At 36.7% G+C, this 13,376-nt stretch overlaps 1 protein-coding gene across 1 annotated transcript in view; it reads left to right on the top strand.

The window, feature by feature from the left end:
- COL14A1 (collagen type XIV alpha 1 chain) overlaps nucleotides 1-13,376 on the top strand; it is a 202,529-nt gene that overhangs the window by 62,500 nt on the left and 126,653 nt on the right. Inside the window, exons 9-12 of the mRNA XM_069465431.1 lie at nucleotides 3,841-4,002; nucleotides 8,877-9,028; nucleotides 10,225-10,354; nucleotides 11,584-11,729. Of these exons, the coding sequence (XP_069321532.1) occupies nucleotides 3,841-4,002; nucleotides 8,877-9,028; nucleotides 10,225-10,354; nucleotides 11,584-11,729 (590 nt within the window). The remainder of the gene's footprint in view (nucleotides 1-3,840; nucleotides 4,003-8,876; nucleotides 9,029-10,224; nucleotides 10,355-11,583; nucleotides 11,730-13,376) is intronic.

The following is a 13,376-nucleotide window of genomic DNA, read 5'->3' as shown; positions in this document are numbered from 1 at the left end:
GTTTTACATATTTATTCTTGATATCAATCTTTAGTCTAATTAAAATGCATGTATCACTCTGCAGATTGCATATGTTATAATCTTCTTTTCATGAACTGTCCATGAAATATTTCTTCTATCAGAACATAATACTCTCTACTCTGAAATTATATACCAGTTAGGCGAGATATACTGCATGCCAGTATAAAATATACATAGTCCAGGGTCCTAAAATAGTCCTAATAAGTTGAAATATCCAGAAAGAAAGGGCCTGGGAATCTGTATTTTAAAAACAGTCTCCAGGGTTGAGAACTACTGGTAAACCCACGGCGTATCTCTCTCTGTGTACTGGTAAGTTTCTCTCCCTTGCAGGTAGATCCTAAAAGGTTTCCCTATTTATATATTTTATTTCATGAGAGACTGTTTCTGATCAGTCATTTTTTTCAGAACCTATTTCCCACTGTTGTCTCTCCAAGTACTGTCTGAGAACAGCTGTAGAAGTTATAGCTGTTTTTCCCTCCCATTCTTTTCTTTATCCCTGCAGCATCTCTAAACAGTGAGTTCCTAGACAGTAAGGTTGTATCTACTTCATCTTTTCATTCGATCATCTAGCCCAGTGCTTGACACTTAACAGGTGTTTAGTAAATGGTTGTTGAATAATTGAGTTGTCTAAAGCTGCAGTCCCCAGCCCCCTGGGCCTCGGACCTGTACTGGTCCCTGGCCTGTTAGAAGCCAGGCTGCACAGCAGGAGGTGAGCGGTGGGCAAGGGAGCGAGGCTTCATCTGCATTTACAGCTGCTCCCCATGGCTCACATCACCGCATCACCTCATAAGCTCCGCCTCCTGTCAGATCTGCAGAAGCATTAGATTCTCACAGGAGCGAGACTCCTACTACTGTACACCGCGTATGTGAGGGATCTAGATTGCCCGCTCCTTATGAGAATCTAATGCCTGAGGATCTGAGGTGGAGCTGAGGTGGTGATGCTAGCACTGGGAGTGGCTGCAAATACAGATTTTCATTAGCAGAGAGGTTTGACTGCACAATAAATGTAATGTGTTTGAATCATGCCGAAACCATCCCCCACCACTGGTCCATGGAAAAATTGTCTTCCATGAAACCGGTCCATGGTGTCAAAAAGGTTGGGGACCGCTGGTCTAAAGGGTTTCTAACATAATATTGTTACCCTTAGTATTAAAAATCAAAATGCTTATGAAAGATACACATAAGAGAAATATATTATTCAAATAAATGAAGTGTATTATCCTATAGTAAGCTATTACTGTTATACATTTTCCATTCACTGAAGAAAGAGCAAAAGAAATCTAGGGGAAAATTAAGAATATATTATGTTCAAACCTCATTTTGGTAAATTATAGCCTTATTGTTTTGTGTGCATGTGTGTAGGGGGGTGGTATGGGTGTTATATCTCAATGGTGTGCAGGAGCCAGCCCATACCGGTTTGCAAGAGCCACTTGAGCACATCTCTTGCCAAGTCTGCATCCTGTGATATCACTTTGGTAGTTGGAAATTAGTCATAGCGGGGTATTTATTCTACAGAAATTGGCAGATACAAATCATGGCAGAAAGCTGACTGTTACTAATAAATATCTGCCACATTTACCAGCACACCTCTAGAACTTAAATGGGCAGTAAGTTAAATGACTTTAACCATATGGTAACTTCAGTTCTAAAGATAAGTGTGAACTTGGTCCTAGGAATTGAGTCAAATTTGCTTGGCAATAACATTTCTCACCCTGAAGTTTCAGATCACATCTTTCAGAGTTATCAATGAAAAAGAAATTACTCTGACCTATTCCTGTATTTGCTACTCAAAATGTGGTTTATAGAATGCTTCATTCAAGAAGAATTTGCTTATTTACTGTGTGCCAGGCATTGTGGTGGGTGCTCGGGCACAAAGATGACCAAGGCAAAATCCTTACAAAACAAATACCTTCAAAGTCATTATGACCATTTCTTCTCTTTTCTGTGCAGTTGCAACAGTCAAACTATTTTATTTGGAAAGGAGAGAGCAAGAGTGAGAGGGTGAGCAAGAGAGAGAGAGAGATTTGGGACTATTTTTCTTAGGACATTGTTTTAGGAGCCTAAACTTGTTGGTTTCGATTGAATGCCATGAAAAAGCATAATTGGCACTAAGCCCATTGCTTCAGCATGCACTCAATGGTATATTGATTCTCCAATGTGTGTTTTAGAAGCTATTGTAGACAGAAGTCCTTCAGGCAAGAAACATCAGAGATATATTTTTTATTTTGTTATCCCTTTGTCTAATAAAGGAAATCTCTGCAGAAGACTTTAATGGGGGGTTAATTTATGTGTTTACTCTCCATTCCCTGCTCTTTTTAATGATGAATAGATGGGTTTTTAAACAAAACTTTAAAAGAATTCATCCAGATGTGATTTAGACTTCTCTGAAAATTACCTGGAAATCCGCAGTATTTATTATCTTGCAACCTCCTAAAGCAAATAGCTCAGAGACAACTAATGCTTTGTTGCTCAATATGTTGAGGTTGAAAGATAAATTAATTGGCACGGCCAGGCATCTAAGAAGTAATTCATGTTGCCCGAGGTAATTTCTCTTCCTTGCTTTCTATATAGTACCGTCTTTGAATACCCTCAGATAATTGCAACGATAGGGGTTTAGAAAGAAATCCTTGTTTGCTGAAGCTTGGGGAAGAGAAATGTCTACCTTAACATGCATAAACCTAACTTTGTGCCTCTCCTTTTCTATTTCTAATTTTGTTGGTAAAAGTTTACTCACTTAAACATGCAATATTCTGAGAGGCAGTATGATATAGTGGAACCATGGTGCCAAACTCATAGCATTGGTTGTGAGGATTAAATGTGTTAATATCCATAAAACACTTGCTACAGTGCTTCGGGCATAGGAAGCACAATTCAACGTTAGAGGTCACTGCTTTCTGTCCTATTCTATTCCCAGCTGTATTCCAGACACCCAGCATTGTGCTTGACCTGTCGTAATGGAATTCAATAGATATCATGGAAGGACCAGAACTTCCCTATTTGCATTAGCAAAATTACAATGGTTACTAGACAACAAATTGTATTTGAGTGTGTTAAAAAATTTTTTTCCCCAAGATTTCTCTTTGGCTTAGTGCTATATAATTATATATATATATATTTATATATATTATTTTTCTTCTAGGATTATTTCTCAGTTTAAACTTATTTTATAGAAATTTAAACTTATTTTATAGAAATTTAAACCTGAAGCTTTGATAATTTAGAATACTAGTTTAATTATTATCACTTCTGCAAGACAGATGTTAGTTTCATCAAGTCATCTTCCTATTAAGATATACTAAGCAAAATTAATATCTAATCATTTAAAAATGATTCTGAAGCTGGTTTAAAAAAAAAAAAGACATCTGACACAAATTATTCCTCTCTAAAGAGGAATGCTCTCGACCAAGTCCAAGACTGCAAGTTTATCAGAAAGGGGGAGGGTCAGCGAACTAGCCTCTGAGACGGGGGTCCCAAGTGCCATTTATCAGGACACAGGCTCATAATATATTTCATCTTGTCAGTGATAAGTATTCTTGTTCTCTTTTCTTGCTTATTTTCTTTCTACGTGCATAATTTGTTAGAATCAGAGCTGTTGTTTTCTGTTATGTAGTAGACACAAGATTTAGCTATATTTTTTCATTTCATGTATGTGTTTTTAAAATGAAATTTTCATTATCAAAAAAAGAAAGCCCAAGTAACAGATAATGCTTTGATTGCAATGTGGACTGACTGGGTCAGGGCAGGCCCACTGCAGTTGCTCTTTCTAATAAAGCATTAATGTCACTGTCCTTCCTGTCATCCTCTGTTCCTCTATGTAAGGGGTGAAAAATGCGGACCTGAATGAACTGCAGGAGATCGCCTCGGAACCAGACAGCACCCACGTGTACAACGTTGCTGAATTTGACCTGATGCACACGGTTGTGGAGAGTCTGACGAGGACTGTCTGCTCCAGAGTGGAAGAACAGGACAGGGAAATTAAAGGTAAAAGGAGTGACAGCGAGCAGTCCTGTGGATGTTGGTATTACTGTGCACAAAAATCTATTGTGGATTATGAAAATTCTTATAGTTTTTCATGTTGGCTTTCTAAAGACTCTTTTTTCTCCTAAGACCTGAGTCATCAATGTAGAAAAGGGAGTATATTGCTAGGTGTTTTATTACTAATTAAGCTAATTAGTAATAAACTAATAAAACTAGGTGTTTTATTACTCATTGCTAGACATGAGCGAGGGATACTTTAACCACTATATGATTTTCTCTGTAGTGTTATGTTAGATAATTTTTTAAAAAATTAAACATTTAATTTTGAGATAATTGCACATCCAAATACAGTTGTAAGAAATAACATGTAAAAAGATCATGTGTTTTTTACTAGCTTTTTCCAGTGGCAACATCTGGCAAACTATAGTACAACATCACAAGCAGGATATTGTCATTGGTACAGTCAGGGTACAGAACATTTCATCACCACAGGATCACTCCTGTGGCCCTTTTGCAGCCACTGTCACTTATATCCCCACCCCATCCTCTCCTTAAACCCTGACAACCACTAATCTGCTCTCCATTTCTAAGGTTTTTCTCATTTTAAAAATAATATGTAGATGGAATTATACAATATGTTACCTTTGGGGACTGGCTTTTTTCATGTAGGATAATTTCCTAGAGATTCCTCAAAGTTGTTGCATTTGTCAACAGCTCTTTCCTTTTTATTGCAGTGTCAGATTCCAAGGTATGGATGTGAACAGTTTGTTTAACTATTGAAGGGCACATCTGAGTTGTTTTCAAAGCTTTTGGCTATTATGAATAAATCTGCTATGAATATTCATATGTATGTTCTTGTATGAACATTAATTTTTATTTCTCTGGGAAAATGCCCATAATACATTGACTAGATCATATCCTGGTTGCATGTTTAGTTTATTTTAGTTTTCATTAAGAAATTACCGGCTGGTCGTGGTGGCTCACGCCTGTAATCCTAGGACTCTGGGAGGCCGAGGCGGGCAGATTGTTTGAGGTCAGGAGTTCAAGACCAGCCTGAGCAAGAGCGAGACCCTGTCCCTACTGAAAAAAAAAAAAAAAGAAATTAGCTGGACAACTGAAAATATATAGAAAAATGTAGCTGGGCATAGTGGCACATGCCTGTAGTCCCAGCTACTCGAGAGGCTGAGGCAGAAGGATTGCTTGAGTCCAGGAGTTTGAGGTTGCTATGAGCCAGGCTGATGCCAGAGCACTCTAACCCAGGCAACAGAGTGAGACTCTGCCTCCCCCCCCACCACCACCCCCCTCGCCAAAAAAAAAAGAAATTACCAAACTGTTTTCCAGAGTGGTTGTAGCTTTTTACATTCCCACTAGCGATATATGAGCTATCCTTTTTCTATGTGTTGTCACCAACATTTGTTGTTGTTACTATTTTTTTATTTTAGCCATTCTGATAAGTGTGTAATGATATAACACTGAGGTTTTAATTTTCATTTCTCTTGTGGCTAATGAAGTTGAACATCTTTTCAACTCATTTCATCAAAGAGCATGTACAGATGCTTATTTTCTATCTGTACATCCTCTTTGGTGAAATGTCTGTTGATATCTTGGGTTCATTTTCTAATAGGATTTTTTGTTGGTCAAGTTAAGTGAGTCCTAATTGTGTGAGTTTATTTCTGGGTTCTCTAATCTGTTCCATTGACTGGGTCTGTGTGTCTAACCCTCTTCCAATATCACACAGTCTTGATTTACTGTAGCTATATAATAAATCTTGAAATTGGGTAGACTTTAATTCCCTTACTTGATTATCCTACTTAAAAATTGTTTTTGCCCTTCTAGTTCCTTTACTTTCCAGTTAAATATTAGAATAATCTTTATTCTGCAAAACATCTTGTTGGGATTTTGATAGGAATTGCACTAAATGAATTATCAAATATCAATTGTCAAATATCAATTTGAGAAGAACTGAAATTTTTACTACATTGATTCTTCTAATCCATGAACATAGCACATCTATCCATTTATTTAGATATCCTTTGATTTCTTTCATTAGCATTTTGCAGTTTTCAGGATACAGGCCTTATACAGGTTTTGTTAGATTTATACCTAATCTTATTTTGAGTGATATTGGTTGTGTTGTCTTTTTAATTTCAGTGTCCACATATTTATTGCTAGTAAATAGAGATACAATTGATGTTTGTCCATGTATCTTATATGCTATGACATTGTTATTTGAACTTGCTAATTAGGCTAGGAATTTTTCTCTAAATTTTGGAGGATTTTCTATGTAGAAAATCATATCATCTGCAAATAAAGATAATTTTGATTTCTTCTTTTTTGATCTCTGTACCTTTTAGTTTCTTTTTTTGCCTTATTGCACTGCCTACCATTTCTAGTACTATATTAATAAATGTATTGAGCATAAACAGCCTTGCTTTATTCCCCATTGTAGGGAGAAAGCTTCTGCTTTTCAAGGAATTGGTGCATTTTATCAAACTTGAAGAATTTGTGTGTGTAGAGTTCTTCATAGTATTCTCTTATTACTCCTTTGATGTCTGCAGGGCCTAGTGCTATCCCATTTCCTTTTCTTTCAACCTTAGAAGTTTGTCCATTAAGAAAAAAAATCTTCAAAGAATCAGCTCTTACTTGGTTTTACTGGCTTTCTTTATTGTTTTTCTATTTTTAATTTCATTAATTTCTGCTCATATTTTTATTATTTCCTTCCTTTTGCTGGTTTTGAATTTATTTGGCTGTTACTGTTCTAGATTCTAGATTCTAGGTGGGAACTTAGATTATTGACTTGAGATGCTTCTTTTCTAATGTAAGTGCTTAAGGCTAAAAATTTTCTTCTCAGCTCTTCTTTGGCAGCATTCCACAAATTTTGATATGTTGTATTTTCATTTTAATTCAGTTCTAGGGGCTACTCACTAGGTCTCCCAGAGTGAAGGGCGAGTGGCACCTCATTACTACCAGGTGGGGTTAGAAGCCCAGGCAGACTCTTCGAGTGGTCTCCACTGATATCATCACAGATGGAGCTGAGGGGAGAAGGACTCATTACCGCCTGTTAGGGATAAATATCTCTTCCCTACTTGATCATCTCTTGCACTACCCTGACTGGGGTGAGAGGGTGGTGATCTATGTTGAGGCATCTTAATACAGCCAAGAAAGGGTAGAACTTTTGGCTCTCCACTCAGTCTTTGCTGGGATGGGCAAAGGTGGGGCCACAGTTTTTTTCCTGTATTGTTTGTCTAGAGTAGAGCAATTATTGCCTAAAAGAGGCTGGCCATTTCCTGGTTCTTTGGCTGGAGAGAATAGGCTTTGTTGGGACTGGGTTTTTCTCTTTCTTTTCTTCCTTCCCCTTCCTTCCTTCCTTCCTTCCTTCCTTCCTTCCTTCCTTCCTTCCTTCCTTCCTTCCTTCCTTTCTTTCTTTCTTTCTTTCTTTCTCTTTTTTTGTCTGTATCTGTTGGTGTTTCTAGGTTACAAGACAGTTTAGCTCCATGTCTCGGATATAGGAGTCAAACAGGAAAAGGGAACTCACCACTGTGTTGTTCCTTGTGTCCTGATGTCTACCCACCATTGATCTTCTCTCTACTTTTCAGTGTCTTCTTATGCTTGTCTTCTATGGAATTGCCAGAATTTTTAGTTATACTTCCCAAAGAAATAGTGTCAAGTACATCTATCTCTCTGAGAGAAAATTTATCATGGATTTTTTTTACCCTTGCCCCTAGTCTGCAGGTTACACCGGCTTATAGAGCTGTGATCTGAGAAGAGGGTAGTAATATCCAAGTTCTCTTAGAAGAGTCTGGTTTTATGCCTTGCCTCTATCGCATCCAGGAATGTGCAATGGTTCTATTTGGCTACATGTCATTCTCTCTTCTGTCACCCTGCTTTCCCTGCACCAGATCTCTTGGGTCTGGGTTGGAATATCCAAGCAGTAGGATTCAGAACAAAGTTTTCTGAGCTTCAGAGTAGGACTACTTTAGAGCCTAGCTTTTCTTACAAAAATACTCTACATGTGGTTGATGATAAAGGATGTCATATAGTTCTTGGCCACAGTTAGTGTTCAAAACTATGTTTTTCATTATTTTGATTGTTAAGGTTCCTTTGGGTAAGTGCCCTAATGGGTGAGAAATCTTAACATTCAAACTCTTTATCACTTTTACATTGTATTCCCTCTCCACTCAGATTGTGTATGCTCCAAATCTTTATAGCATTATTTGCTTTAATGTGTATATAATAGACACAAAATGTTTACATGGTGTCTCGCTCATAGTGTACATTCCACATGTTAGTTGCTCTTTCTTGTTTTTGAATTTTTAGATATTGGTTGTTTGTTGAATTGAAGTCTTCAGTATAGAGGCTATATTCTCTGGTGCTTAAAAACACAGGCTCCTTGTGGCAAGAGCCCAGATATCAATCTCAGGTCTGATACTTACTAATTGTGAGAACTTGATCAAATTATTTAACTTCATTGTGCCTTGGTTCTCTCACCTACAAAATGTAAACAATAATAGTAACTATGGAGAATTAATTGAGATAATACTTCTAAAGGGCTCAGAGGAATACCTTTAGATACACACATACTCAATTAATGTTTGTTTTTATTACAATATATTCAATTGAAGAAAGTTTCTTAGAGTCAAGGACTATGTCTTATTTAAGTTTGTATCCTCAGAACCTAGCATAGTGCCTGGTACTTAATACACACTTGAATGTTTGAATGAAAATATGCAGGAATGAATAACTTAATCAACTTATCTGAAGATGGAAATCTTAGAGGCAGCATGAAATCAATAGTCACTGCTGACTAATGGCATTTCTTAGCTTCATAAGAAATAACTTTGGGAAAGAGGTTTACTTGATGTGTTTCTTTAATTTAGCCTCAGCCCTTGCCACCATTGGGCCACCTACAGAGTTGATTACTTCTGAAGTCACTGCCAGAAGCTTTATGGTTAACTGGACTCATGCCCCAGGAAAAGTGGAAAAATACAGAGTTGTGTACTATCCCACCAGAGGTGGAAAACCAGAGGAGGTAATAAGGAGACGGTATTTTCACTTGATTTTAGCCAAAAGGCCGAGAAGCGATATGAGACAGTATTTTCAAACCATGCTTTTTGTTCTCTCAAGTCTTGTACAGTAGTGGGAGCAAGACAGAAATGTATGTATAAGGAGATTATTCTGTCACAAACATTTTAAATAATTTGACTGAAATACATTTCCACGTGTCCATATTGTTCTCTCATCTCTCTGGCTTGTGGCATTTACACCTTCTTCTCTCATTTCTCCACCAAACAAGCCTCAGAACTGATCAGGCATGCGTTTCTAACACAACTTATGTTTCTTCTTAAAATTAATGAATTCCAAAGCAAAGAGTGTTAGTAACTAATCATCTGGCCAGGACTCCTTTTGCTTTTGTTCATTCTTTCTGCTTCGGAGGGGTCTGAGCTTTCTGCCTTAGGGAAGACTGCCTGTTCCAAATTATGTGGTCCTATAATGGACTAGTCCTCCAGGGTTTGGAGTTTCCTGGACATTTGTAAGGATTAGTGCAACAGAAAAGCCATGATAAAGCCGCTGTTGCCAGCATATTTTATGGTTTGGCCAACAGAGGGGAGAACACCTATTGCCAGATGACTGGATCCTTCCTTTTTCCTACCTTTGATACAGCGATTCACAGGGAACGTGTTAAAACATGATGAAATCCTCCTTTCTTTTTGTTGTTCTAACCGCTGATTGACCTCGACATGTTTCACAATTTTCTTCTGTATTATGGCAGCGTTTTTAGTATTTTTTTTTAAGTGTTAGAGAAGTAGATCATGGCGTTTTAAATCATTTGTACCAAAAAAAAAAAAAAAAAAAAAATCAAAGTGCTTCCAATGGTTCTATCTTTTTCATGACTAATAAACCTTTTAAATGATTCCCAAAGCTCCATGGAAAACATATCACATCTACTCTTATTAAATGGATGTGAACAGGATAATAATTAGCCTAGCAATGATACAATTTATGTTAGATATGAACTAATAAAGGATTTTTGAGCGTATTCCATAGAAGGTACATCAGTTCATGAAGGAATTCAAAGAGAGTTGACTGCCACAGTGGAAAAGAGGGTGTGGCACAAATAAGAAAATATTAAATGAAACATTCTTGCTGAAGATATTTTTGCTTTTGATTTCAATTCTGCATTTAAGACAGTCCATAGTCTCATTCCTCAAACTGTTCTTTAAACAGGTGGTGGTGGATGGAAGTGTATCTTCCACAGTGTTGAAAAACTTGATGTCTTTAACTGAGTATCAGATAGCAGTCTTTGCAATATATGCCCACACTGCTAGCGAAGGCCTACGGGGAACCGAAACTACACGTATGTATTTAATTCTACTCCACTTCTCACTTTGTAGAGCACTGCTTAGGTGGCCTTTCCTAAATTGGAATTTTGCTTAGGTTGTATTGATGGACATCCTGAATCAAATGAATAGAAAATAGTTGTCATGCTATATGTGGTGCTGGTCCCTGCAGTAGCTGCAGTTTTACAGGTGCAATGTATTGAGAAGGAAGTTATAAATCTCTGGTATGTTTAAGAGAGATTTAGTGATAAAGGGTACAAAATGCATTTTAATAAATTCATTCATTTATTAAACAAATATTTAGTAAATGCCTATTAGGAATCAAGAACTGTGCTTGAATTTTTTAGTAGAAGTAGAGAGGAAGCTCCATAGCTCTCCTGCCCAGTAGAATACCAAAATAATTATGTTACCTCTATTTTCATTGTTTATATCAGTGTAATTAAAACAAGCTTATGAATACTAATAATTCCTTCCCTGGGCACTATCATAATAACAGATACTTGATAACATACATACACAATACACATATGCACACACACGTACTCAGAGAATTGAGAATCATGGGAAGAGATAATCTTTGTTTTTTAATAGAGACAGGGTCTTAATCTGTCATCCAGGCTTTTAGTCATTCAAACATTAATTGAGTTCCTATTACATGCTAGGCTCTATGCAAAATTGATCTAAAAAATCTGCCTCTGATAGAACAATAACAATGTAAACAACACATGCAATAACAAGGTAAACTAATAGCAATGTGCCAGGCACTATGGCAACCACTCTGTATACATTGTTGGATTTATTCCTGGCAACATTCTGTAAGGCGAGTGTTAATGCCTTCACTGTGCAGAAATATTTCAGTGACAATTCCTCTTTCAAGGGTGTTTTAGTCCACTAAGAGGAGGGCATGCAAACCAAGAACATGCAAACAAATCAGTGCAATGAAGTGCTGTAGGCACTCCAACAGAAGTGTGCACGAGGAGCTGCAAGTGTAAGGAAAGCCCTGAACTTGACATCGTGGTTAGAAGAGTAGGCAGCCCACATTACGGAGGGCCTAGAATTATATTTGAAAACAGCAATGTTTCCTGTTTTTCACTGGCACTGTTTAAGCCAGGAATTTGCAATTTATCCTTAATCTCTCTCTACCCTTCAAATATGGCCAATCTTGTTTCTTGATTATTCCATTTTCTCAAGGATGCTTATAAATGGCTGAACACTAAAAAAAAAAAAAAAAAATCTCCTCTTGCAGTTTCCTTGCCCATGGCATCCGACCTTGAACTGTACGACGTGACTGAGAACAGTCTGCGGGTCAGATGGGACGCAGTGCCTGGGGCCTCAGGGTACCTGGTCCTTTATGCTCCTCTCACGGAGGGTCTGGCTGGGGATGAAAAAGAGGTAACCGCCTGCTACCCACTAGAGTCCTTGAATCTTTGACTTCCTCAAAATAAATTTTCTTTACTGTAAAATTTTAATGTATAAAATTTAGAAAATTCAGATTAGAAAAAAGAAAAAAAAAGCCCTTATAATCCTACCACCTAGAGATAGCCATTGTTAACATTTAGTTAATAGTTTTTGTCAATGCATTTTTATTACCACAAATGGAAATGGTTTTGTAGCTTACTGTTTTCATTTCATTTCTTGTGAATATCTTTCCATACTTTTAAAGAATATTTTCTGTAGTCATTTTATATAGGCATAGTCTTCCACTGTTGGTTTGAACAGGTCATGTTTAATTAACCCCATGTTATTAGACTTTTAGATAATTTGCTGTATAAATAATGCTTTTGTGAATATTTCTAACATACATCTTTACATGATTGTTCAATTATTTTCTCAGAATAAATTCCTAGAAATAGAGTTATTTTTCCCTAAAGGATATTGAAGTTATTAAGGCTTATACTTGGTATTATCAAATGGCCCTGGAGAAATTTCATAGAATTTGTTTTCCTATGTGCAGTTCATAAGTGCTTCCTGCCATACACAAATTAAATTTTTTCTTACTAATTTGAGAGGTAGACAAATATATCTCATTGATATGAATTTTTGAATTTATTCCATTTTAAACGATGAATCTGACTTTGAAAGGATTTTAGGCCTCATTTCTAATTTATAGGAGACAATAGCTCTAACGCAGACATTTAAGGAACGAGGAGGAAGTGTCTCTGGCACTTGGTAGTGTCTTGACCAGGCAGGTGGAGTGAATAAGGGAAGCAATTTGGAACTTGGTTCTCTCACATTGTGTAAAACCTGCCTCTGATGACCAAAATATTTAAGGTCGAAAATACAGTGTCAAGAATCGAGCACTGGTGACATGCATCCTCTTATTTCCAGCTTTTGCCTATTTGGATTTAAAGTTGATCTAAGTTCTTTTGGCAGAAGGGAGACTTTAAAATAATGCTGAAGAGATACTCAGCCTCTTACTAGGAAAGAGCAAAATAAAAATTGAAGGAATACCAGTTTATAAGCAACAGATGAGCAAAAAAAATATTAAGGTCTGACAATACCCTTAGTGTTAATGGGCATGTGGGAAAAGCAATCCCACACTGCTGGTGGGCATGTAAATTGGTACAGCTGCTTTGGAGAAAATTTTGAAATATTTCATCCTGTTGAAGATATAAACTATTTTTGGAAACATCTTGCAAGGATTTTTCAATGCAGGTATTTCATCAAAACAAAACATTGCAAACAACTAATGTGCCCATCATTAGAGGGATGGAAAATAATGGTATATTTATACCAGAGAATATGTAAAAGAGTTAATAATATCTACTCTGTCCTTGTGAATTAACATGGGTAGGTAAATCTTGAACTGTAATATTGTTAGAGAAAAAAAAATAACAAATTATAAAGATTGTGTTGATACAGTCCCCTTTATGTGCATTGTTAAATGTATAGGACCATATATTGTTTACAAATACTTACATACTTATACAGATGTACAAAAATAGAGCAATAAGATATACATCAGCATCAGGGTAGAGGTGGTGAACAGCAAGAATGAGAAAGAACTTGTTTTATTTGAGTATACTAGTTCTTTTTAAA

The sequence above is a fragment of the Eulemur rufifrons genome, chromosome 3 (genome assembly GCF_041146395.1).
Source record: "Eulemur rufifrons isolate Redbay chromosome 3, OSU_ERuf_1, whole genome shotgun sequence".
Taxonomy (NCBI): domain Eukaryota; kingdom Metazoa; phylum Chordata; class Mammalia; order Primates; family Lemuridae; genus Eulemur; species Eulemur rufifrons.
This window is presented reverse-complemented; position numbering and strand designations above follow the sequence as displayed.